At 26.7% G+C, this 27,618-nt stretch overlaps 2 protein-coding genes across 8 annotated transcripts in view; one reads left to right on the top strand and one right to left on the bottom strand.

Annotated features, from left to right (window-relative positions):
- LOC126896817 (uncharacterized) overlaps window positions 1-24,830 on the top strand; it is a 31,419-nt gene extending 6,589 nt beyond the window's left edge. For 4 of the 6 annotated variants that reach the window (XM_050669919.1, XM_050669917.1, XM_050669918.1 and 1 more), the window contains 8 exons: window positions 4,915-5,130; window positions 7,720-7,847; window positions 12,334-12,483; window positions 18,863-19,243; window positions 22,351-22,476; window positions 22,551-22,815; window positions 23,159-23,486; window positions 23,596-24,829. In XM_050669919.1, coding sequence (XP_050525876.1) covers window positions 4,971-5,130; window positions 7,720-7,847; window positions 12,334-12,483; window positions 18,863-19,243; window positions 22,351-22,476; window positions 22,551-22,815; window positions 23,159-23,486; window positions 23,596-23,908 — 1,851 coding nt within the window. In that variant the 5' untranslated portion in view covers window positions 4,915-4,970 and the 3' untranslated portion in view covers window positions 23,909-24,829. Of the gene's footprint in view, window positions 1-4,914; window positions 5,131-7,719; window positions 7,848-12,333; window positions 12,484-18,862; window positions 19,244-22,350; window positions 22,477-22,550; window positions 22,816-23,158; window positions 23,487-23,595 lie in introns of all 6 variants that reach the window. The other 2 variants (XM_050669923.1, XM_050669922.1) reach the window with 2 other exon arrangements.
- On the bottom strand, window positions 57-3,832 carry LOC126896832 (uncharacterized). 2 transcript variants are annotated; one of them, XM_050669942.1, is made up of 2 exons: window positions 2,660-3,832; window positions 57-1,068 (listed from the first exon to the last, which is right to left on the bottom strand). In XM_050669942.1, exons 1-2 carry the CDS (start codon window positions 2,820-2,822, stop codon window positions 530-532), a joined length of 702 nt encoding a protein of 233 aa, XP_050525899.1. In that variant the 5' UTR covers window positions 2,823-3,832; the 3' UTR covers window positions 57-529. The 2 variants fall into 2 exon arrangements, with proteins under 2 accessions (XP_050525899.1, XP_050525900.1); XM_050669943.1 differs by lacking the exon at window positions 2,660-3,832 and adding an exon at window positions 2,228-2,353.
- Window positions 24,831-27,618: the final 2,788 nt, after the last annotated feature.

Raw genomic sequence — 27,618 nt, 5'->3', positions numbered from 1 at the left:
TATACTTCAATATGTAAATTTATTCAATTACAAAAATACAAAATATATAGCTTAAAAAACAATGTTCATTTTATTGATAAAGAAGTTTGCAACATTTAACTAAATAAAACTTAAAAAGTTACATCGTACACGTAAATATTATTTCAAGATACATATCTACCTTATTGATTAAGATTTTATAACTAGAAAAATATATTAACAGTTTGAAACCCCAAAAATACACTTGCAGAGCAAAAAATCAATTTAGAAATAATAATTCAATTATCAAACGCTAAACATTAAATAAAATAATTGTACATTCAAAGTAGTTTTTTCTATTATAGTCTATAATTTCATTAAACTTAAAATAAAATTTGCCATTTATGAAATATGATAATAGGATTTTTTCCCTGGAGATCAAAAAAAATATTAAATTTAATAATAATATTATAAATTATGGACTGAAAGGAAGAAAAATACAAACGTATTTTTATATTATTTCTTAATATTTACTATATAATTTAAATTAAAATATAATATCAATAATCATTTAGTTAAAGAAAATTTTATCAACAATAATATCTTTTTTTTCCAATTCAACTAATACTGAAAGTATTAATCTATTAATTTGTTTGAAGTCAGTTTTTTTATTATTTATTAAATTTTGCAGTCGACAAATATCCGAGAATCTCTTTCGTTCTTCTTTGGTTGATGCACAATAACATTTTTTGCTTACTGGTTGAACAGGAATTGAAAGTCCGTTGCTACTTTGAGGACTTTGATACAGTTTCAATGAAGGACAATGTTTCCTTTTATCTATCCAATAATTTTTTTGAATGGGACTTTCGCCTTGTACACTGACGTATAACTCGTATTGACAAGAATTGGGAGAAGGCTGTAAAATATATTTATTATAATTTACGGTCTCATGTGTAGATATTTTCTTATTTTCATCAACTGATTCAACATGTTCCAATATTTCATTCTTGTCGATAATATATGTATCAGTTTTAGAATAACTAGGAACCTCGCAATTATCATTACTAATAACATTTGGATAATACTCAATGGATGGAATTTCAGTATCAACTAAAAAAAAATATGTCGATTTTTATCATAATCACCGTTAAAAATAAATAAGTTTAAGATTATTATTTTTTAAAAAAAATTAGTTATAATATAGATTAATAATAACCTACATAACTATAACGGACATTGTTTATTTGTCTAAGGAGAACACCTACCCCCTCCCTTATTGCAATTATTGACATTTAGATTACAAAACGGACAGATTCGTTGTAGCTAATTTTCCATAAATTAGAATGAGACATTTTAATACTTTTACATTTCAATTATAACATTTAAAGGACATTACAATTTCTTTTGTAAAATGCCTTACCATTTAATTTTTTAAATAAATATTGTCGAAACGTTAGGGTTATTTTTAATGGTCATATTATGGTTGTTATGTTAAATATTAAGACATATACATTGTAAAATATACTATTGAATATAATTTTGAAAAAGACATTTAATACTTGGGTGATTGTACGGATTTACTCAGGTAAAATTAAAACTTAAATTTAATGACCTAAGTTACAAATGTTTCTTCAAAATAATGGATACTAACGTTAAAAAACAATTATAGATCTAAATAATCAAAATTTTACGAATGATTAAACCTATTAATATTTTGTTTAACACTCGTGACACTAATTAGATATAACTATTATTTTCCCCGGCAACACCTAACACCATTCAGCTATTTTTAATATTACTCATTTACTTAAAAACAAGTTAATTCCTACAACAGAATATTTAATGACTAATGTGTTTAAGTAAACAAAATGTAATTTACTTGAAGTAATATGATATTTTTTATTTTGTTTGATTATCCCTTATAAGACGTACCATTTAACTGAATTATAGAAATAGAAACGATATCGTTTCAAAATATAAATAGTTTTGCTTATTAATTACCGTTAAATTAGCCAACATGGGGCGGTGTGTTAAACATAAGGCAGTTAAATGTCTTACAGATTTCATTACTTAATATTTGTGAACAAATATTTAATGTTTTATGACAATACTCGTAAACATTTTACTGATGCTGTAGTTTGATACGACTAAAATGATAAAGGATATTAATCTACCCCAAAATGTAACATTCTGCAATGAAGTCGTTTATGGGAATCTTACATTTTCTCTCATATTTTTTTAAGATATATTATAATAAATATCTACTTACTTGTCAAACTATATATAGATATCATAAATACATTGATGAATTAAATATAAAAATATTGACTATATTCAATTATAAAAATTGTACTGGCAAAGAGCAAAGGAGACATATTTCGAAAAAAAATGCTATACAAATTTTTAAATCAATAATGTTAAAATCTCTATTGCCAAATGAGTATGCGATTTTTTAAGTAAATAAAATGTTGGTTCAGAATAAAGTTAAATTATAAAATTACAGTATATTTTTCTATTTTATCCAATGAAATAAAAACACGAAATTAAGAAACTACAACTGTGCACTATTAATTATTAACAATAATTTATTATTCAGTAATAAATTAACAAAACAGTGTATAAAGTAGAATATTTTTTTATAAATTTTTTTAAATATGACACACTTATTAATAAATAAAAGTAATTGCTAATTTTTACTCACTATGTTCTTCTTTCAAGTGTTGGTTCAGTAAAGAACTTAATACAAAACTAGTAAGACATATTTTGCATCTATAAGATGCTCCCGTATGTTTAAATGACTTTGTATGATTGACATAACCGGCTTTATTTTTAAAACTTTTATTGCATTTTTCACAATATATCATTATTTATAATTTATAGTGTCGTTTCGAATCCACTTTATTAGCTAAATTTATGTATTTTTAAAAGATAAACCAAATTATCAACTAAAAGACACCTTCACTGGTATACACTGGACGAATAAAACTGAATGAATGTTTTATTGTCCTTAATCATATGATTTTGATTGAGTGCATACTGGAGGGGATCGCTTACCTGTGACACTTCTTAAACCAATCCAATGATAGAATTTTCAGTATTAGTTTATTTATTCCATCATTCGTTTTTTTCATTTACTGGTCTTAGTTTTCAAATTGCAATTTATAAAAGTAAATAAAATTTTTAACACATATTATACATACTAATAATTACATAAGGAAATCATGGACACAAAGTATCAATTTAACTGAATTTCGAGAATTAAAATCACTGAACTTTCAATGCGCTCATAAACTTCTTTATAGCAGTTTAGGATATTTTTAAAAGTTTTTATATCTTAACAATCTAATTTGAAAATATGTAAATGAGTAGAAGATAGTAGATTTTTATTCCCTTTACCTTTTTGTGCAAAACTAGTTTGGTTTTATTCACGTATACACCGATTATTTGTCTCATGAGAAATGACCGTCATCTTTTTGTGCTACATTAAGTTCTTTATCAATAATCAAAAAAAGCTAATTTTTACCTTTAATCTCCTACTGTTTAATTGTTTTATCTGAGATGATAGGCCATACCGATCCTAAATTTGTACACTTCATTACTTTAATGATTAATTTTCTTTAATTCGATGGTTTCCGAGTAAAGGGGTTCATTTTTTTTTCGAATATGGGAAAAGTTAAATTTAATGTTTATTTAATTTTAAGTTTACTTTAGAAATAATATATATATTAAGTTAAATTCATTAGCAGTTTAGTACTTATATTTAATGTTACGGTTTCAGTTGACAAAGTCAATTATCTTTAATCCATATTTTATGTTTTGAGAATTGCGATTATAATGTTAACACTTTATCCGGAAGCTATTGAATTAAGAAAGAATAGGCTATATTAGAACTAACAAAGTATGATATTTCTTTATATTCTTCTCAACCTCAGTCAAGTATATTAACAACTCGTTAAAGTCTGCTTTTTTTATTCGCCATTAGCCACATGTTGTTTTATGACAAATTTGTTAATTGGTGTAGTTTCGCCAAATTTTAATAAACTTTTTTTCTTTTAACTTCTTTAGTTAAACCTAAATTATCATTGTAGGTATTGCAATACTATAAATTTTTTATGATGGTTTTTTTTTTACTACACTGCTGTTATTTGAGTCTCCTCAAACTTGAAATCGAAAAACCATTGCCCATAACCTGAGAATACACGATCAAGAAGTTCGTGCATATAATATATAGCAGCAATACAACAAAAGAATATTCCCTGAAAAATATTCTCCTGTAAATTATTACCGAGGAATATATTGTTAAAAAATATATAAAACTAAATTTGAAAATGTATGAGATTAACTAGTTAATCAAAATCCAAATTAAAATGTTAAATTAATTTAAGTAAGAACTAATGTTTAGTTAAAGAATATACAACTTGAAAATTACTTAAACTATTCAATTACACTATTACTATACATTACAAAAGTAGAAATAATATCGACATTTTTTTCTTTTTCTTTTAGTTACATGAGTTATTTAATTTATATACTTATTTATGAAGTATTTTTTATGTTCAACAACTTTATTTTTATCAATTAAAACATACGTAATTAATTAGCTTATTTTGACGTTTTATATAATAAAAGACATAGAATGGCTACTAATTAAAAAAATTGCTTATCTACATCAATTTTTGGAATAATATTTCAGGAACTAAAAATAATTACAATTAATGGCTAGATGTCAGGCATAGGTGTTATTATTATTCTCACTTGACATTTTTTGGCTACATTTTTTCCCTCGTCTAAGTATAAAAGTTTAACCCTTTAAATTCAATAAATACATTACATAAAAAATATTTAGTACAATTCGAAAATAATGAAAAGTGACAAAAATATTAACTCTTTCGAAAAGTATACTGCTTTGGTCTATGTTCAATTTTGATAGTTTTAACTAATTTATTTATATTTAAGGACACAAACGGTCGATTAGCGTGAGATTAGATGCAGTTTTCGGTTTGCTGGGCGGTATGGCTCCGCCAGGTACGTCGTCAGTGTTACGGTCTCGACGTCGTGATGCATCCCTCAAGCCCAACCGTTCTTTGGACCGCACCTCTTCTAGGGGTATGTTGTACGAAAACGAAGAACTCCGTTTACGCACAATCAATATCAACGCAGAGGTAGAAAAAGGTGTGTGTGTGTATTTAAAAAATATCATAACTATTACAATTTTATATACGACAATAATTTCTGAAACGCTTTCTATATACCTAAATTTAAGTACCTATAATATATTTTATTTAAAATAATTTAACATTTCAGTAACAGTCAAATTACCTGAAAATTATTACATTACCGGAGAATATAACTATGTATTTTTGCATAGTTATTATTATTTAGTAGAGATGGAAATTATCTGGAATGTCCACACCGAACCGTTCTTTAAATTGACGATTTTATGATATTAAGTGTACTTAAATTGTCAATAATAAATTTGTCTGAATCCATATTTAAAGTCTCGTACCTAATTTCTGGTTAACACTTTTATTGGATTAGGTCTTATAAAATATGATATATACCTTGTTTTTATTTACAGCTTTTATGATATTTTTGAAACAATTAAAGGTATTTGATTCTTTGACGACCACAGTTTATAAAAATAGAGAAAAATATTAAATTTAATATGACACATTCGAAAAGTAACTATGACATAATATGTCAAAAAATTCATATTTTATGGATCAACACATCTGTCATATTATGAGAGATCTTCTCATTATGACATGTTATTTTTCTCCTTGTCACGTTGATTAGAACGTGATTTAGAGCGCGAAAAAGGTTGGAACGTTAGCCAAGTAAATTTAGCTTGTCATATTTAACATTTGCTAATTGTAACAAAGTTAAAATGTATCATACGTGAAAGAAATATGATTATATTTCAGACCATTTTAATGAATTCATACAAAAATACATAAATACATAAAAAAAATATCAATACATTTTGCATCAGACAAGTAATAAAAATATAATTGCAACACTTCAATCACAAGATTGTCAAGTAAATTTAGTTAAACTTTGACCATGAAAATTTCATTAAATGTAAACTTGATAAAAAAAAAATATATGGCTCATTTAAATAAAATTATGCAAAACAAAGAAAGTTGCTATATTTTCGAAACTTAGTTACATTAAAATTAACAGAAATATTTTTTTTTTACTTTTCAACTTAACTGGTTAATTTTTTTTATAATAAACTTTTTATCTTAACTAATTTAATACTCCATTAAAATAATTTAGCTTTTTAGTTAAGCTAAATTCAAAATTTCATAAAAAATATTTGTCTTTATACGTGGTTTGATTTAAAAAAAAAATTCGAATTTTTCCCTATCCCTAATATTATATTTAAATTACAATAAATGTAATTTTGTGAATTTTTTCAAAAATGTATGTAATTTTTAACTGATTTTTATTAATAACTAGTTTTAAATATAAACCAACACCAAAATGTACAAAACGAATAAAAAACATTTTTGTTATCATTAATATTTTCTTCTTATGCAATTAAAAAAAGATTCTTAGGTTTCCCTTATATCACCCACCAATAAAATCGATTTTAAGAGATTTTAGCCAAAAAATTAATTTTAAAGGAAATATTTTTTTTTAAACTAGTTAAGTAAAAAATTTTAACTTAGCTAGTTAAATTTATAATTTGAAAACTTTTAACTGTTAACTTATATACATTGTTCATACTTAATTAGACTTAAATTGAGTTAAATATTTCGACTAACATGCTCATCCGTGGTACAATTAGCGATGTTACTAAAGAAAATTCTCCATAGAACTTTCTCAAAACGAGAATATTCCTTTAATAAAAAATAAATTGTCTTTACAGTAAATATCCATCAAGAGTAAAAACACCTATAAATTAACATTGAAATATAGATGCGTTCTCAAACATTTTCATTTCTATGACTTTTCAATTTTTGCATTTCTGTGGCTTCACAATTTTTTGCATTTCTATGACTTCTCAATTTTTGCATTTCTGCGGCTTCACAATTTTTTGCATTTTTATGACTTCTCAATTTTTGCATTTCTATGACTTCTCAATTTTTACATTTCTATGGCTTCTTAATTTTGAATTTTTATGGCTTCTCATTTTCTTTACAATTCTATGGCTTCACAATTTTTTACATTTCTACGGCTTCTCTAATTTTTTATTTCTATGAATTCTCAGTTTCTTTGCATTTCTATGGCTTCTCTATTTTTTTGCATTTCTATTACTTTTATTCTACGGTAATTTTACTATAATTACAATGTAATTATATATTGAATATTTATGCTAAACTTCTCATTGTGTTTTTAACATTCTTGGTAGTTTGATTCTTTATTAAATAACAACACATACAAAGAGGTATTAAGACATTTTATCCTCTAAGTAAAGATACTAAGTAAAAATGCTCCCGTTACTTTCCCTAAATTTATACACAAAAGTGTAAAAACACTATTTGTCTGTTGTTAAATTGTTATTTTCACGTGTAAATTTAATAATTCTATACTTTTATAATCTATACTTTTGTTAAATAAAAATATTTATTTACAATCAACAACTTTGTTAAAAATAATTGGAAGAATAATCAATAACACAATTATTTTTTCACTCATTTTAAGATTGTTTTTAAATTCTTTGACAATAGAAAAAATGTTTGAAGAGAACTATTGATGCATACTAACAATTTACACCTGTTTTTGTATTATAATTGACAATAAAAATATTTCCAGGCCAGTATTACATAAAAAAACTTCGCCGAGAAAATCAACAACTAAAAAAAGAAATATGGAACTTGCGAGAGGAGTACGAAAAGTTGGAAAATTACGTGAAAAGCAGAGAGCAATCAGAAAACGAAGAGGTAAAGATAAATTATATCACATTAAAGGGCACATAGTACAAATTTAGGAATGTAAGATTACACAGAATGACAAAACGTTTTTAAAGTGAAAGTTATATATATTAAAATTTATGCGGAAAAACTGGTAATCATAACATCTTAGTCCCATATTTTCAGTAGATAATATAATGATGCATATCATACGATTAAATTGATATTAAAAAAAAGTACAATTCTTTAGTTGAATATGTTTGATGCAGAAATTATAATGACTAACATTGAGAATAGTGACACAAATGTTTTCATTTATCTAATTTTTATTATTAACATATACAAAAAGACACTAAATTTTAAGGCAGAAAAGTTTTAATAATTTTACTACAATAGTTTCTGCTAGAGAGTCCTACAAAAAATTAATTTGTGTTGGAGTAGTATAGTTTTTCTATTTTATTTTTCCTGACATTTTTTCAATAAATTTAATTCTCTTGTTAATAGGCAATATACTTAAATTATTACTTATATAATGTATAAATTATTATGAAAATAAATATAAAGAGTGTTCAATAACTTAAGAAACAAATTTCTATTGTTTTTATTATTCGCAAGATTTGTCTTGTTTACTTGCTTTTGAACACTTTACACAATATATGTATATGATAGTTTTATAACTTTTTTTTATGAAATAATCTTAATACTAAAATATATATATCCAAATAATAGTAATATCGTTCACTAATCCTTGTTATAATGTTATTAACTGTATTTCAAAAATAAGATTACTTAGCAAAATAATGTCACCAGAAAAATTTAGATCTTTGTAAGCAAATTGACATTACTTAAGTTTATCGAAGGTAAAAAATAATTATCTGGTGTTTGTGTAAAAGGGAATAATTCCTAATGTGTGAATTAAGAATTTTGGACTTACCATGTAGATAAAAAATGTATCTACGTTTGAACAGAAGTAAAAAATAAAAATAAAGCTCCCATACAAATAGAATTGCTTTAGGTAAAAAATATTTTTAAATAATTATTCAAAATTTAGTTTTATTTTTTCCAAAATTTCTTTTAAAACTAATATCTAATTATCCAAACACCATAGAAATCAGAAGTCGAATTAACAATTTAATAATACTATTAACCTGTAATTAAGTTTAACGATATTTAACATTTAAACGATATTAAATTTTTTTGTTCAACGCTTTTAGTCTTAAAACATTATTCAATATTTTCTTTAAAGTTATTATATTTTTAAAACATACTTCACTGACATAAGTAGTTTTTAATATGGATATATGTCTACTTTTTTCTTACGTTATTTTTAAATATAACATTTGAGAAAAATTATTTTTAATTGACGATATAAGTTGCATAATGTTAAACTATATTTTATATTTATTGATTTTACATATTTTTAGTTTTTTGATTAAGTTCTAAGAAAATTGATTGTTTAAAACGTTATTTGTAACTTTTTCTGTAACAGTGCAAAATTAATTATATATATAACATATTATTTTGAGTACGAAGATAATTATTTTATCGTATGACTTTTTTGTTAAAACTAAAAAAACTGCAATGAACAACAATTTATAGTAGAGCGTGAAATAAATATTTGCTTGTCACTTCAAGTTAAATTTACTGACACTAAGGATGTTTCACAATTCAATTGTGCTCATGTAAAAGAGCTTAAGTACAAAAATTGTGTAAATGAACTTAAATACGTCATAACATTTAAAAATAAATACTCTTTTTTGTATTATAAAGGGCTATGAAATGATTAATTTTGAACTTAAGCCCTTTTATTCGAACACCACAGAATTATTATTAAAACTATCTACTTAAAATTACATATTAATTAACTTTATGCAGACTTTATATCTTTCAGATCCCAATTTATTTGTCTGTTTAAAAATAAATAATAATGTTAAGCCATTAGGAATCACATTCTCGGCTTAATTTTAATTAATATTAAGTATATATAGATACATAATTGTTTATAATTATATTATTATGGCTAATATAAAATTGATGTAGTTAAACATTTCCTAATATAGCAATAAAATATAACTTAAACTTCTAACTTGAGTAGCTTTGGTTGTATTTCTCAACAGAAGCGTTTAATTTGTAATAAAATATAATATATACGTGTCTATAAATTAAAGTAAAAATATATTTGTATTGGCGAAAAACTTATTGGGATGTTTATAATTTGGCAGAAACGACTAACATAAAAAAGATAGCCACTATTAAAAACTACTAAATTTTTTCTCATAGTTACAAATATAGACGAAGAAATATTTGTGTGCATTAAAGTTTATGTCAATCACAATGTAATGTATTCAGTAAATACTTTTTTTACAGTATTACTTACATATATTTGTAAAAATCCAAGACGAACACAAACACGTTAAAAGTTCCAAGTTTAGTTAGTTACAAAAAAAGTACTAGAAAACAGTAAAAAAAATTAAATTACTTGATATTTAAAGTTACTCGACAAAAAACCACTTCAAGATTTTTGTCAAGTATTTTTAAACATTAAATAATTTGATTTTTTTTTTTTATTAAATTAAAATCTCGTTCATTATTTGTATACTATTTAGAATTTAATTGAAATAAATAAAGTTTTAACGAGTTTTTTGAAATGATAAAAAAAAAATTGGAATTGGATATGTCTTGAACATTATAACACTATTTGCTGTATTTGAGAGTTCTTTAGTAATACTAAAAAATGTTAAAATATAGATTTCCTTTTATTTTTTATGGTATATATTTGAAATTAATTTTTCCTTTTCAAACATAAGTTTAATTTTATTAGGACAATAAAAATTTCTGATAGGTGTCCAACTTAAATATATTTTTTTAAGTAAATGGTAAATTAAATGAGTTTTCTATATAAACTTAGTAATTTATAATTTATAACTAAGGATGAGTCGATATCAACCGATGTCCAATAAACTAATATTTTTCTCGATATAAAACAGATTACTTTAAAAGTCACCATTTCAGCTAGATTAAGTAAAATCTAAATTATATTTATTATCTTACAAATGAGTAATATTGTAATAGTTAACAATTACCTATTTAAATAAAAAATGTAACAATTCATAAAAAGGATAAAATATTAAGTGCATAAACAAAAATGTTATTATTTATACTTAATATTTTCTTCCGTTAATAACAGATTCGCAAATATTAATTTAGTAGAGTATTTATTAAAATTCATAAAGGTGACTACCGAGAAGTTATTTTTGAAACAATGACGAATTACATCGCGTTATTTTTTTTAAGCGAGAGAAATATCGGTTAAAAAAAAATATTTTCCGATTAGACAATTACGGCCGATATTCGATATTGGTCTATACCGATGCCCACCCTCACTTATAACTTTCCTTTTTTTAATCTAACCTAACTTCACAAAGTAGAAAAAATTACAAACTAAAAAATTAAAGAATGTATCTAAATTTACGTTTTTTGCTTAAAATAAAATAGAATTATTTTGGTTGCCAATTAAGATTTATTAATGTAACTCAACAGATAATGAGTTACAAATTGCGCAAAGACTTTTATTTTTGTAAAACTTTAACTGTATAAACTTTAAACTACATACAAGCAAAAATCTACATTTTAATAATGTAAAATTATAAACAATGTCATTACATTAAAATAATTAATAATATTAGTGCAAATATAATAAATGTGTATGATATAACAGGAAAAACAACAATTCAGTATACGTTAGATGACAAATTATTGTTTCTAGAAATTGTTACAATTAACTTTGAATATTTTAATGCAAATAATTTCACTGACAATAGTTAATTTTTAAAGCTTTGATAATCTTAAATTAACAATAAGTTCATACGATCAAATTAAACTTCTCACTCCATTCATTATATACGTAAATATATTTTATCATCATAAAGGTGTACTGTTTTTAATTAATTTTTTTATCATCAAAAAAGAGTATCGTTTTTAGTTAATATTAATAATATTCCAATAATGATTCGTAACAACAAATAAACGTATAATACTTATAATAAAAAAACATAATATTTTTTTTTAATAAAATAGGAATATAAAATTATCGAAGTTCAATTGTGTTAGACTAATGATATTGATTTTATTTCGTTTGCATAGAATTTTCCTATGTTATTTAGTTTTTAATCAAAAATTAAATTTAAATAGGATACTTTTATTAAAATAATTGACGTTGTGGAGAAACTAATAACATGCAGGGAGGGTAATTTTTTAACTGATTGAATAACTTTTATATTTAACAGTTATTTTCTGATATTTTTAACTGACGCTTTTAAAGATTTTGATTTTGGTAGCATCATTATATATTGAAAATTGCTGAATAAAACGATAAAATATTGCAAATTGAATAGCGCTATAATACCATTTGAGTACTCTCAGAAGTGGCTTCGCAGACGTTTCAATTAACTTGAAGGTTAAATTTCTAAAGTCATAATACTTGTTTCTACAAAACGAAATTTCAATTTTATTTCAGGAAGATGATAAATTACTGATTGATGAAGAGCATTTAAACGAAGAACTAAATTCGACGTTATCTACAGTAATTGAAGAATGCGATCAACTTGAGCAAGAAAATAATAACTCTACCGACCAATCGAATACTAATTTGAAAAAACTGAATAAGGTAATTATTTAGCCAAAAAAAAAACACCGACACTGAATTAAAACTTGTAGAAAATGAAATAACCTTAATTGTACAAAGTTGAAATACTGGAAAAAATATAAAAGACGATAATTATACACTAAAAACTAGAAAAATTCAAAATATTTTTTAAAAATTAAAATTTATAAGATTCAACTACACACGTCAAATAAAAATATATAAAATAAACCAGTACTCTAGTATTGGTACTCTTCTAAATACTGTCGTATTTAGTATTCGATAAGAGAAAAATGATTTCAAATAAAAATAAGTCAAGTAAAATTGTGCCGTCCAGTTGCAAAAGAACGCTCGTACAAAATATTTGTTTGATAATTTTACTTTTCCTGAACGAATTATGACTAGATAGGCAAAATAAAAATTACAAAAAAACTGTTTGGACATGCGCTCTTTTGTTATAGTAGGTATATGATTAAAGTATTCAAAACTATACTTTCTATTCTTTACATTTAACAATCTCATCAATACTCTAAACAATATATACGGCTAGCGTTATTAAAATCTGTATATTTTACTACATTGAAATTGGCCATAGGTAAGACACCGTCTACTCTGTAGCTGTAAGTGGTAATATAAATGTGTAGGCGTTCACGGATAAGTATTTCAGGCGTGTGCTCAGAGTCTAAGATTAGAACTCTCGTCCTGTACGCGACTTGGTCGATCCCGTGCATTTTATACATGTGTTTATGCTTCTTACGTCGCTGCCACAAACACCGCCCAAAATCGGAGACATTCGTTTGTTTCAGTGTGGTGCGTTTGGACTGTAATTGTTCTCCCGTTTTTTTAGTTTTCATTCAAACAATTCGCACCTAAGCAATTGTTGTCAACAATCTACCAGCTAAAATATACAACAGGGCAAGTCGACGACGAAATCATGTTTGGTAAGCAAAATTGGTTAATTGTGAGTATGTGTGTGTGTGTGTGGACGTCAGTGCGTAGGTCAATAGCACACGATATTAATCGACATTAGTTAAAACAACGCTTCAATGTGCTTAATATTTATATTATGAGTTCAACGTTTTATTAATCATCACACGTGTGTTTAGACTTTAACAAATCAATTGGATGGCTCTTGTTGCAACCAGCGCATTACAGCCGAACAGGAGCAAAACGGGTCAAGTTCAACATGACAATTTTCCAAAATAACGCATTATAAAGAACTTCGATTATTCGTATATTGTATTGAATCGAGTTCAATACGGACAAACTCTTCTTGTTCGAACGCAAAACGTTTATTATACTAAATTGTCATATAAATTACCTCTATTTTCGTGTTGACTTGGCTCGCTGGCTTTTTTTTAAGTGCACCGAAAGTTTATGATTCAGACTATGACCTAAGAGAGCCTTGTCTCCGATACTGTTTCTCTACTGTATCGTCGTAACAGATTTTCCTTTTATACTTCGTATAAAATGCACTTAAGCTTAATTTAATTTTGGGCTAAAAATAAGGTTCTACTGCTATATATACCTTAACCGTTAAGGCCGAACAACTTGATGAATCTATGTCATGCAAGTAATGCTTAAAATATAAATGTATATTATAACTATAAGTTATATAATGTTAAAAAATGAAAAATTTTCTTTATATTTGAGTGATATTCGATTGACTTTTAGTTAAAACGATCAAAAATGACTATGCTAATCAATATTTACAACACTTATAACAATATTATCAACACTTAGCTATGATTGAAAATAATAAGAAAGTGCTCTACAATTAGTTTATACTTATAGATTTTATTCTACAAGTGTATGCATAAATTGTCAAAGTCTCAAATAGGTTATTAAAAATGTATGCAAATACACATATCAAAATATGTGTATAACGAACCTTATAATTAAATTCAACAGTGATACGTGTATTATTACTTGGCGCTTTTGATTTTTTTCCTTTGCACCGATATAGAAAGTCGGTTGAATAGCAAGATAATCCTATTAACTGACTTTTCAAGAGTATTTTCACTATACTTATGGCGTCTAACCGCATGATGTCTAAAAGAGTGGCTTGACATAAGAGGATTTTCTTGAAATATTCATATTATATGATATGTTTTTTTGTCCGAAAACTAGTCTAGCTCCTCGTTTCTGGCGCTGAGATCAATACCGTATGGGATTGAATAAAATGTTTTCTCTTGAAGGAACACCAAGAAAATATTAGTAAAAACTGTAGTGAACACAAAATTACATTATTGTCCGTGTGAGAACTTCGTCAGGTGCGCAAACGTTTAAAAAGTACCGTCTGCAGTCCCTTTGTTGAAACAACAATTTTAAACAAAGTAAAAATACGTCAACACTAAGTAGGGAATTTCTTACGATGAACTTAACCCTAATATTTAATAAGATATGCCAAAGCACGACTATCTTCTACTGGTACGCCGGGAAAGTGTTCTTAATGAAATATATTTGAATAATAAATGAATAATTAATCAGTAATTCTTTGCAACATATGTATGTTACTACTGCGATGATGATAAAGTAAACAATACATAGTATTTACTATTCGAAAATGATATTGTAAAACTTGAACAAAAAAACACAAAATTAATTAAATGATTTGTTAGTTAAAACGTAACATTGGAATGCGCAAAAAAAAATAAATATCTGGTAACAAGACTGATAGTGTCGCTGTAAAAATGCGCCTTTATTGATTATCCGAAAACCTACTTGTTTTTGCGCTTTTCCGTCGTATCACTGGTATTCAATGACCGCTCAGAATAAAATATAAAATACATTTTCTTTTTTCTCGTTTCCAAAAGCTATCGTTAACTGTAGACGGAAAGACTAAGCGGTTTGTCGTTTGTAAGGGTACGTTTAAAATAACACGAGTCTTGACGAAGGGAAAATGAGCATTGGGAGGGTTAATGTTTTCTGAAGGCTACGTCGGTAATGAAAAAAATACAAAGATTTTTTCTCTTCTCTTTATTTACTTATTGAACTCAGTAACGATATTCGTTTTATGCTTTTGCAAGTTTTTCAAATCACTTGCTTTTAAAATGCACTAAATTCGGGTGAGTTGATTAAACTATATTAAAAAATAAGTCCCTTATAAAGCAGCATGTGCAATAAAATCTTATTAAGCTAACATTTCTTATGATCCTAAATTTATTTTTCTATTTGTTTATTATTTATCATTTTGAATTGATTTTAAATAAGCACTGTTTTTTTTACTAAAATAAAAATATTAAATTAAAAATCAAAATCAACTTTTCAATAACATTGTAGAATTCAATTATTCTCAGTTGATATTCGTGTAACTTGATTCACATCAATGTTAGTAATATTAAGTCCGAATTTGTGGTTTTAAATTTACTGAACTAAAAAATTCGTTGTTTTTAAAAACATATTAAAATATGAATACCTGCTCGTATCATCAAAATGAAATATCTCAACAGTAATCTCGTTATGATGAGAATTACAATTTTTTTGCTTGATATTCTTGTACATTTTACAATAAAATATTTTTGTTTTAAGTACGGAACAAAAACATGAAAAAATATTTATTGTATTGTTCGTGTCCTGACTACGACGTTTTCGTAGAACAATTTTCCTTCCTTTACCGCGATTAGTGTCTCGAGCATTCCTATAGACTCGCTTTTCTATTACAACATATTTTATAAGTCCACGCGAGTTACGCGATCACTTCCATTACTCCTTTTTAGAGCGCCTTTGCTAATAAAAACCCTTTACCGAGAAATCGATGAGTGACTTTACTACTGCGATATATTTCATGAACACTAAACACGCACGTCCGAAACACGAAATCTTGAAAATTACCGACGTTTTTCTTCGTCGAGTCACTTTATTAAACCACTTTGTTATAATTTTTTTCCGAGGTACGAGCGAACAAAATTGTTCAGTTTATCTCTTTAGGTATTCCAGGCAAGTTATCAACAAAACTGTTGACAGCGTTATGGAAAAGGTCAAGTAGATGTCTATAATAAAATAAAAGTAACATTAAAAGCACAATGATTCCATAGGATGTATCTGTTATCGTTAATTATTAAATCAATGAAATGTGCTAAAAAAGTTTTTGAAATTAGTAAATAAATATTTTATTTATAATTATAATATTATTGGTAAAGCAAATACTGAAAGCCATAACTAATGTATTAGTTATTATTACATATTATTGCACTGCAATAATATAACCACTATTACTTATTATTATTTGTTGTGTACGGAAACACTTAAAATTGATTTATTTTTATATGAGTACTCATTACTATCCAATAAAATGGAAAATTCAAGTAATTACAATATAAAATCCGATCATCAATTGAAAATCACAATATTTATTGGATATTTTTTATCAGATGTCCAATCAATTGAGCATTTCGCTTTTATTTTTAACTTAATTTTGAAATGTCTAAAATTTAACAAAAAATCTTTTTTACGAAGTTGTGTCACTAATTAATAATTTCTATACTCCAATATTCTAATACGCCATTTTAATGGAAAAGATTCTTATAGTACACCCAGAGAAAAACCTCGATCTATATAATAAATTCAATGTTCAATTTGATAAATTTATCATTACTATTGAATCTATGATACATTTATCAATATGATAATTTTTTTTCTTGTCTTGAACAATAATTATTTATAAGAATAGTTATTTTGTTCGTATTAATAAAACATTATCATAAACCCTTGATAAAATTTCTCTATCAAAATTGATTGAGGTTTTTCTTTGGGTGTACATATAAAAATTAGTGTTATCTTATGTATGCGTTTAAGTTATTATGAAATTAAAGAAAATAGGTATGTGAAGTTTTATTAGAAGACACGAAAGCATTGCTAAATTAATAAATGCCTTTACACGGATAAAAGATATAAAATATAGAGGATATAATTTTGCCAATGAGTTAGGTATCCTCTAAGCTTAAGTAATTTTTAATAAAAAATGTATATGGCAACAGATAATAAAATACCACAAAGTGATAATGGATAATTTTCTTATGACATTTTATGTCGCAATAAATTTCTTGTCCTGTGGGACGTATCCCAAACCTTTCTATTTATTTTACATTATTTTCCAAAACGAATATTATTAAAAAAAAAAAAAACATTGGAACTGATTGATATCAAAGGCCATGCTAAAATATTTCACTAAAATTTAAAAATATCTCAAGAACTTTGACTCTTTTGTCGTTCATCAAATAAAGAGAAAATAAGATGGATTATAGAGATCCCTTTTTTACTATAATTTTTTATATAGCCATATGGATTACTATATTATTTTCTGGAACGTTTATTTTTTAATATTTAATATAAGCGTACTTGAACTTTTTTTCGCCGAATGGATCGCAACATTTACTATCAATATCTCGTAAACGAAAATATTATTTCGACTAATCCCATACTCATCAAGTAAAATTCATACCTTTAGCGTAAAGTTGAATGTAATAAAACTAATTTTGGACAAAGTCATAAACATAATCAAAAGCAAAGCAATTTTTGAAAAAATTTAAGTCAAACTTTCATACAAACTTTTAGTATATTATGCTGCGTGTAATTTGGTATATTACACCGAAATAATAAATCTTCCTTTTGTACTACTAAATATACTTTTATGTAATAAGAGTTGCAGAGATCTCTACCGTGAAGTTACTAAAAATATAAAACATTAATTTTACATTATTAATAATTTTTGTCTTTCACTAATAACTTTACAGGTTTAGCTATAACTATCAAAAATAAATCTTTTTAATTAATTTAATTTAGAAAAATTCAAATACGAATGTGCTGATTCCCATTGATTTGCTTATTTGATATTTCATTTTTGATATATTGAATTTATCATATTACAAAAAGGTATGGTTTCTAATTAACTTACCTAATATAAAATTCCATAAATAAGTTAAAAAATAATGTTTATTATTTATTATTTCGCAAACAAAACATATACGCCACAAGTAGTATGTGTTTTACATGTATTCTTTAAGTCCTATTTATAATAATTTATATCATACCATTTTTATAAACACAATTATGGTTATTTTTTAAAACAAATTTATAAACTTTAGTATAATTTTTTCCTAATATCACATTTTTATTGATTTAGACCAACATTTCGTAAAAAAAAAAAAATTACTTTTGTATTTCTTTATTAATATATTATTTTCAAGTACATACTTTATATGTTCCCATAAAAAACTCATGGGACACTGGTTTAGTAAGCATACTTATATTATGAACCAAATAAACATTTACACAAACACATATTTCTCTTGATCAATCGTTTACTTATCGATTTCTATGAACCAAAAAATAACAATTATTTGTGTAGGGAGCAGAAGACATTATCAACAACAACAGTGGTATTCACNAATTATTTGTGTAGGGAGCAGACGACATTATCAACAACAACAGTGGTATTCACCATGACAACAGTATCATGGTGGTCATCGAAGGGACAGTGGCCGGACCGCAGACTACGTCGGACGTTTGTGGTAAGATTTCAGACGCCGGTACGCTAAATGCGACCAACAATAATAACAACAACAATGAAAGCCGTCACGGGCCACCTTCTCCGCCACCTGCTCCGCTGTTATTGTGCTGTACCACGCCACCGTTTGACACCGATGAAACGCAACAGCGACAGCAGCAACTGTTGGGAGTCCATCCGGACGCTGTGGCCACTCCGGCCGCCACCACCGGAATCGGACCCATCCATGCGGCTTGCTTTGACTTTGGCAACCAAAAGCAACTGCAAAATTTAACGGTACGTTGTTGTCAAATGTTTCGCATTGGTGTGTCTGTCTGCGATTAGCCAACCAATAACATCATTGCTACAGTACCGTTTTTACGAGTCTAATGCACTATTTCTGTGACCTAAATTACATTATTGTAATGAGGGTTGTTTTTCTGTTGCTTTTACGATGCGAAACGTTTTAAATTTTATGTCGTCAATAAAAAAATAATAAAAAAATCCTAGTCGTAAAATATCCGTCTGAGACTCGATACGCTTATCATTTTTATCGGTAAACGGTGTATATGTATAAAAAAAAAAATAGTAATAATAAAAAAAATCATGATATTCGGTCGTTACCGTGGCCTGAGAATCAAAACCGTTTTTTAATGGATATGACAGACGCACAAAATAATCAACAAAATGTTTGAAAACCACGTTGCGCGCGTTTTGTTACTATGATATTAGACAAATTCACTTGCTAAGTTCCTGTGCGAAATAAACCCCATTATAACTACGTGTCAAATAAACAACGTTTCGTGCGCGCTTGAAACTAATTGGATTGCAAAATTATCATTTTTTTTTATGTAAAGGTACATTTAAATACAAAGGCTTTCCATTAAGCTTTTACGGTATTTTTTTTTTTGTTATTTTGTTATCTGTTATTTATTTTGTACAAATTTAATACTGCGGTCGGGCGTATACGTCACGTTTCATTTTTTATAGCCTTAATTAATGAACAATAAAGTTGACAGAGCACAAATTTTACATTGTTCGAGAACATCAACTAGCTATATAATAGATTTTCAATGGAAGCTTTTGGAATATATACTTTAATTGCAAATAAAAATCCGATGGCTCAGCTTAATTCGAAAGATTTTCTGCTAAAATGTACATTTTTTAAAATACTTCTGTCAATTGACTTATTCTTGTAATTTGCGTTTATACATCTATGACTCCCGTGAATATTTAGGCAATCCGCACGATTTAGTATATGACTTTATTATGATTTTGCATAAAAAGTCTAGAGAAACACTCTAAANTTATGATTTTACATAAAAAGTCTAGAGAAACACTCTAAACACCTGAGAATTTTGTTAAAAGTGCCAGATTAACAGCTCAATAAAAACGCAACGCATAGAGTACTTGTAAACATAATTTACTAGATATTTGTAGGCAAATTGTTCTTGCTGTTGCGCGCAATAGATCAAAAAAAAATCTCAGCTTTACTCGGCGAGCATAACACCTCGTGTATGTAAAGTATATATGTCCAAGCAAATTTAACGTTTAGCACAAAACGCACAAACAGAAACGAAATGACTACTTTATTTGTTTTTTGTTTTTGCATGTGCTTACGTCATTTGTTTGAGTTCGCATTACATCTAGGCGGATAAAAAAACGCTATTGCTACCAATCACTTTATTCCGAATGTAAAAAACATTTTGAGGGAAAATCTATGGTAATGCTTGCAGTATAAATATTGTACGATATGTAAGCGCCAACTTCAGCCGCCGTGTAATATTACTCGAGCGATTTGAATGAATATTTATAAGTGATATGCACAAACGACTGCGAGTAATTCCCTTCACTGCATTATCAATATTGGCCCGAGGTCGGTAGTTCCAACGACAAGTCCTGGAGAACTATTAATGTTTAACTGACCACTTTGGGCATGAGATTAATGTCGAGTTTGGCATTGCATTAGAGTGTTTGTCGAATAATTCATTAACACGGCCGTACTCGTTTTCTGAAATTCTCTTTGGGGCTAATCATACGATAATAATCTTTATGTACAATTTTTTGTCATTATAAAAAAAAAACCATAGTTTTATCTGATTTCGATTAAGAAACGCAATTATTTAACCTGAAAAACCCGCGCCTAACGTCCTTCAAATTAATTAATTAATGCAAATTAATAAGACTTTTGTATGAAAGTAAAACTTTGAAATTTAATTAATCTAGGTTGTAATTTAGGATTGACGGATAACTGGTTGTACTCGTGTTTCCTGTATAGCTAAAATTGAGCACGTGATTTTTATCATATTATTATTTACACAAGCAACTAATAATTTCAAACGTATTGACGAATCTGTTTTTTTGTGTAGAACTTATTCCGTATGAAAATTGGTTAAGCCCATTTCGCAATACTTAATATATACAAAATGCCATCACAAACACAACAAAGTATCGAATCGCTGATCAGAGTTGCAAAACCTATTAACGTTCATAGAACACGGCTACAGTAAAAATAATAAACTGTACTAAAGTATTTAAAAAAATAATGTACAAATAAACAACAGTCGTCAACTCATCGACATTAATTAACAATTGCTTGGATATTTCTCAGTAAATACCAGATACGCGTGTAATTAAACCACGTGCAACCATTTTAGGATCGTTCCGTAAAAATTTAACGATTTCCATTGTATTTAATTTTTTTACGTCACATTTTCTACTATTATACAAGATAATAATCTTGTAATTATTATCTTAACCGTCGACGAATAGGTGTAAATTACAATAATGATAGTAATATTACTAGTATAATAAATTCTATTGTGCAAATCACTTGTACTAAAAAATATTCAAAGAAACAAGCCAAACATTTACTACACTCCACAATTATTACCATTTGTCCTTCACCTGAAATTAAGTTTCAGTAAAAAATCGTCTAAACAGTTCTAATAAAACGTTTTAATGTATATAAACGTGAGGTATACTATTTTTTATACAACATTAATCATAAAATACAAATATGAAATTTTATAATGATAATATAATACCTGTATTTACATACCGTACAGAAGTTCAATAACATTTAAATTTTCATTAAGAATTACTAACGCCTAACATAGTTTTCAACGTCAATTTTTCGATCAAAAGTTAAATTTACCGTGTCAGTTAAGTTTTATTATGTATTTGACTTATCAAAAACTAAAGTCGAAATTATTAATTTCTATAAATTTAAATTTAAATTGCAAATTATAACAAAATTTAAATGAGATAAAAACAAGCTGGTGTGCGTTTTTTGTAGTTTTAGATTAACATTTTTAATAAATACCAAGATTAATTCTAGTAAATGTTATAATATATTATTAAAAAAAAATATTTGTGTGTCTTAAAGTTGAAATTTATAGTAGTTTGAAAAACCAGAAACCATGTTTGCTATTGTCTTTGCCCTTACTTCGAAAAATATGATTCTAAAGAATATCCAGATCAGGTTTCTAGTTCAGCTAATATATTTCCATAATTCAGAAATATTTGAAGTATACACACACATTTGAATGTAACCAGAACTTTTTTATTTTAATTATGTATGTTATGTAACATGACTGTTTAGGTCGATGAAATTATAGAAGCCATCGATTCTGATCTCAGAGAAATTTTGAAAGGTATTCGAGTAGTGGACGAAAGGTGTTACATGACTTTTGGAACGGCTCGCTGTATGGAAAGAGCTCTACACACTACACTAAATATAAGAGGTGTACCTGTATTGTTAATGGACACCGGTGCGGGTGCCACCATGTTATGTCTTTCCGGAGTACCCGATACTGTGTCTGATAAAGAAGTCCTAAAAAGTCTAAAAAAATACGGCACCGTAATTGGTAAGCTTTATAAAAAAAAAAACTTTTATTTACTTAACAAACAAGGAACAAACGTACGTAAAAAAAAATCTTCTATAAAATTTAGTACATGCCCTATTTTTATTTTAAATCGTACCTAAACGCTGTACAAAATAATTCCATCGATTGTTATTGGAATAACAAACTATAAGCTCGTTAGAAATCGAATAATTTAATGATGTCACTGTCATTGAGAATTAATAAATTAATTCAATGGAAACAGTAAATTATAATTTACCAATGTTTTTCTCGGCGAGTAATTTTTTTATAGAATAACTTAATAAGAATCCCAGTAAAGAAACTCTTAAGAGGTGTATTATTGCAGGGGGTGTAGAGAGGAAAACCTGTCGAGGGCTGACCGGAAGCGAACGTTATGTGCGAGTGCGATTGATCTTAGGTTCTCCACGGTACTTGTGGTTTGGATCGAATAAAGCCATCGTTAGACAGCTTACTGAACACGAGACGGGAACGATGAATAGCATAGCTCGAAGAAAGTCATTCAGGTCTCATATTAAACTGAACCTGAAAATGGCAGATCCATCATCGTTATCCAGTAGTACTCCAATAACAGACGAAGTAGGCAAAGAAAACGGAACGCCAACGTTTACAACATTACAAAGTGCGCCGTCCACTCAACAAGCCACAGCTTTCAGGTAAGCGTAATAATATAATTTAACATAAAAGTCTGATTATCTTACAGACAGATAGTAGGACTGAAAGGATTTTCGTGATTATTATACTTTTATATTTATTATTATACAGGTTTCCATCAGATCAGAAAGTTAACTCGGCTGAACCTAGATCAATATCAAGATCTAGTATCAAGTCGACGACCGGGGCCTCTAAAAAACTGTCTGTGGGTCAAGAGTCACCGATTAAAGGACGACGAAGGCCATCTCTTTTAGGCTTTCGGAGAGATACGTTGAAGTATCGGGGAAGCTCATTGTCCAGAGGTGACGGAGAAGACGCTGAAAGCGATACAAGCACAATTTGTCGGAGGAAATTGAGCATAACTGGAAGAGAAAATACGGAAAAAGTACCCTGGTGCGGATGTTGGGGAAACGGATGTATATAACAACTTTATTGGCCATATGTCCTCTTTATATCTTCCTTTTTCTTCTTCTGAACCTCTATAAATAATATGTTTTTACTTTCGTGTTGTGTAAATGTCTTCTTTTTGTTACAGAAATATAAATTGGCAATGTATTTTAAAAATAACATAATTATTTCAACAAAAAAATGTTCATTCATAATTATTTATATCTCAATATTGTTGTCAGAAAGCTACACAAATTATTTTCTATTTTCTAAATTAGTAAAAATTTAAGATATAGATGTATATATAATATGTATAGAAGATATATAGAGATGGGTATAATTTTAGTCTTATACAGTAAGCTACTCCTTTGTTTAATTTAATAATTTTATGTTTAAAAAGATAAGATTGTAGCGTAACTATAGTGATACAAAATTGTTCATGTTAAATATAATTTAAGATGCAATCTGTTTTATATTAAAATCGAAAACTCTGTGCCAAATATCTTATTGGTTCAACCATTTCCAAATATTTGTTATAAATGTTTTATTTAGTATTAATGTTGTTCTAATGTATGTAATTAATATATTAATCATTTTTTTAGCAATCAACTTATTTTTTGCTAGATTTATAAACTTGTTAATATTAATATACATAATCGTATAGTAACAGATATCGTTACGATAAAGTCATTTTTAGCTTCGATGCGAAGCTGAGAAGGTATTTAACTTTAAAATGCTATAACTTTTTGAAAAATATGTAGATCATTATAATTTTTTTAAGATAAGTACTATTTATATTCTTCTTTTATGCGACATACTTTTTTTTTAAATTGATCCATTTCCCTTAATACAGGGGTAGTTCAAATCTTAAAAATGCATATAGAAAGTAAAACTTTATCAACTTAATTTTTGGAAGTGTTCCGAAAATACTGACACTTTTATATAAATCTTAAATTAAAGCTTATGTAATATACTTTATTATGGAAATAAAAAATTTTAGATTTTATTTTGTTTTCACGGTAAAAATGGCTACCGAATGTTATTTTCATGTGAAAATTCTCGATTTTATATTTTACATTTTTAACTTTATAATGCTATAACTTATTAAAAGCATATGGATCAATACAATTTTTTTATGAGAAATAATATTTATATACCTCTTTCATTCGGCATATTTTTTTTAAATAACACCATTTCCCTTTATATATTTATATATTATAAATATATATATATATTTATTCATATATTATACTTATAAATCATAAAGCTTGTAATCAGGATATAAATAAGAAAATAGAAGATAATGTAGCTTTTGAAATAATCCACCAAATTTTAAAAATTAAACACTATCTACAGATTGGCGTCGAAGCGTTTTTTATGATTTTAATCACTGTCAGATATCATTATACTTGACCCAACTATGCCAAGTCACCAATGTAATGCTACCTCCGTGCTGGATTTTTTTTTCACTTAAACTTTCCGAATTTTCGTGAATAAAGTACATGTATCTATTGAAAACAATGACTAAAAGTTCAAAAGTACATACACTTTATTTGCACNTCTATTGAAAACAATGACTAAAAGTTCAAAAGTACATATACTTTATTTGCAGGTTGAATATGAAATGTTAAACAATGTGTTCTTCTTTTTGTTTAATATTGAAACAGGTATTCAAGTGAACGTGAGTGTTGACTATTATCACTGGGTAAGTAAGTTCACGTTTAATACATACAAAATCGACCGTGTTTTATACTTTAAACTAAGTGTGTACCGAAAATATTATATCCACGCACCACATTCGAAACATCACGAGGAGTAGATTCATCAAAAGGCAAATAAACGCCAAGGGAAAAACTTTTAAAAAGAAAAAAACTTAAGCGTACAATGCATGATGACTTACGTGCTTGTTATACAATGTTTTGTCGGAGTGACTCCTTTGATGTGTAAAAATAAACTTCAATGATTCCCCACGCTTTTTGTGTTATTGAAATGTCACGGAGCAATGGGAGCACCGTCTTAGTTCTTTTGTTGGTGTATACATATATACCGGTGATCTTCGAGTCAAAATATTGCAGACAACCGGCAGCATCTTTTTAAACATTTTCCTCGCGTCACTACCACCTTGTGATACTTTACTACCATAACAGTTCTCTTATAACATACACTTTCATGCAGTGATTTCCAATAAAACAGACCTCAACATCAATATATCTTATAAGTCGAACGTGCCATTCGAATTTTGGACGATTAATTGTTTATCTGTATTGTTATTCAAGACAAAAATAAAGTAAATAATTGATTGTGGCTAGTGATGTAAAATTAACACTATGATCTTTTTCGAGAATATTCTTAAAATACGAAAATATCTCTTTTAATTTGTCATTATATTTTATTACAAAGTGGTATTGAATTTGGCAACAACAAGAATAAAATTAGTCACTTCCAAAATTATCTATTTAACTTCAAATAATTCGATCAAACAAAGTTTGAGATATAGTCTGCTTAAAATAAAACTTATCCAATTGCCCAATATTATATTTTCGAGTTTATAAACGCTTGAGAGTTATATTTAAAAGTAATTAAACTTATACTTGACGGTCCAATAGAGCCCATTTTCGATAATTATATAGAATATTATATTTTCGTGGCTGGGAATTTGCATCTAAGGTTAGCCTAGCTAAGCTTGAATAAGGACTAATACTAACTACCTTATACATATATATATATAAGGTATGTATTATAATAAAACATTTTTTCAGATAGATTTACTTTTAGTCATTGAACAACAATTAAAACATTATGAAGTCATAGAAATGCAAAAAAATAAATGGTCAAAATTTTTAAGTGTTCATTTATAATAATCATATTATTAGACATTAAAATAGACAATAATATCAATAAAATTTTAACTTAAAATAAAATATAATCCTTTGCTAGTGTTGTAAAAAGTCAATAAAAATGTGTAAAATCGTCATCATCTGTTCAATTATCTTAACTGTTTTGACCAAAGTATAAACTNTTCAATTATCTTAACTGTTTTGACCATAGTATAAACTAAAATTCTAACTAAAGAAATATAATTATTTTTGTTCTTTGCTCTATCATTTGAAATAAATAGCTTTAATGTGTTTGTAGTTATTTGCTGCCGAAAAGAAAAAAGTTTAGCGAACTTTGATTCACAAATAATTTGTCCAAATCCCTTATGAACTATTGGCCCGTCGTAAACACAAACTTGTCTTAATCGAAATTTTAAATTCGATATTCTTTTACTTTTTTTAAATCGTTGGCAACAAAAAAATATTTTAATAAAGCTGATTTTAAGCTGCTATGACTAAATACACAATAATTTAAAAATAACAAAAAATTTTTTAATTTATTTCACAATACAAAATAAATTTACAAAAATACTTTTGTATCATTCTTTGCTATAATTTTTTTANAATACTTTTGTATCATTCTTTGCTATAATTCTTTTTTTTTTACGAAATACAAAAATTTTAATAATTAGTGAAAACCGAATATTCATACAAGTAGACATTTCTAACTATTTATTAAATACAGACATTTATCAGATATTTGACTAATAGACGCGTAGTTGAAAACTGACTTAATAGTATACAAAAGTAAAGTTTACAGATATAAATATTTCCACTGTTGCTATTTATACATTTTTTGATGAATTTTCGTTTTCATTAGTAAATTATGAATTATAATGATATATTTATATAATTTCATTTATATAAATTT

The sequence above is a fragment of the Daktulosphaira vitifoliae genome, unplaced genomic scaffold (assembly GCF_025091365.1).
Source record: "Daktulosphaira vitifoliae isolate Bord-2020 unplaced genomic scaffold, ASM2509136v1 Scaffold_1, whole genome shotgun sequence".
Classification (NCBI taxonomy): Eukaryota; Metazoa; Arthropoda; class Insecta; order Hemiptera; family Phylloxeridae; genus Daktulosphaira; species Daktulosphaira vitifoliae.
Note: the sequence above shows the minus strand (reverse complement) of the source record. Positions and strands in the feature narration are given on the sequence as shown.

Bases quoted from the DNA above. Each gene is read 5' to 3' on its own strand.
- LOC126896832 (XM_050669942.1), bottom strand. From the start codon at position 2,822: ATGATATATTGTGAAAAATGCAATAAAAGTTTTAAAAATAAAGCCGGT. The intron at 1,069-2,659 runs GTGAGTAAAAAT...ATTTTTTTTTAG, and splicing joins ACACTTGAAAGAAGAACATA to TTGATACTGAAATTCCATCC.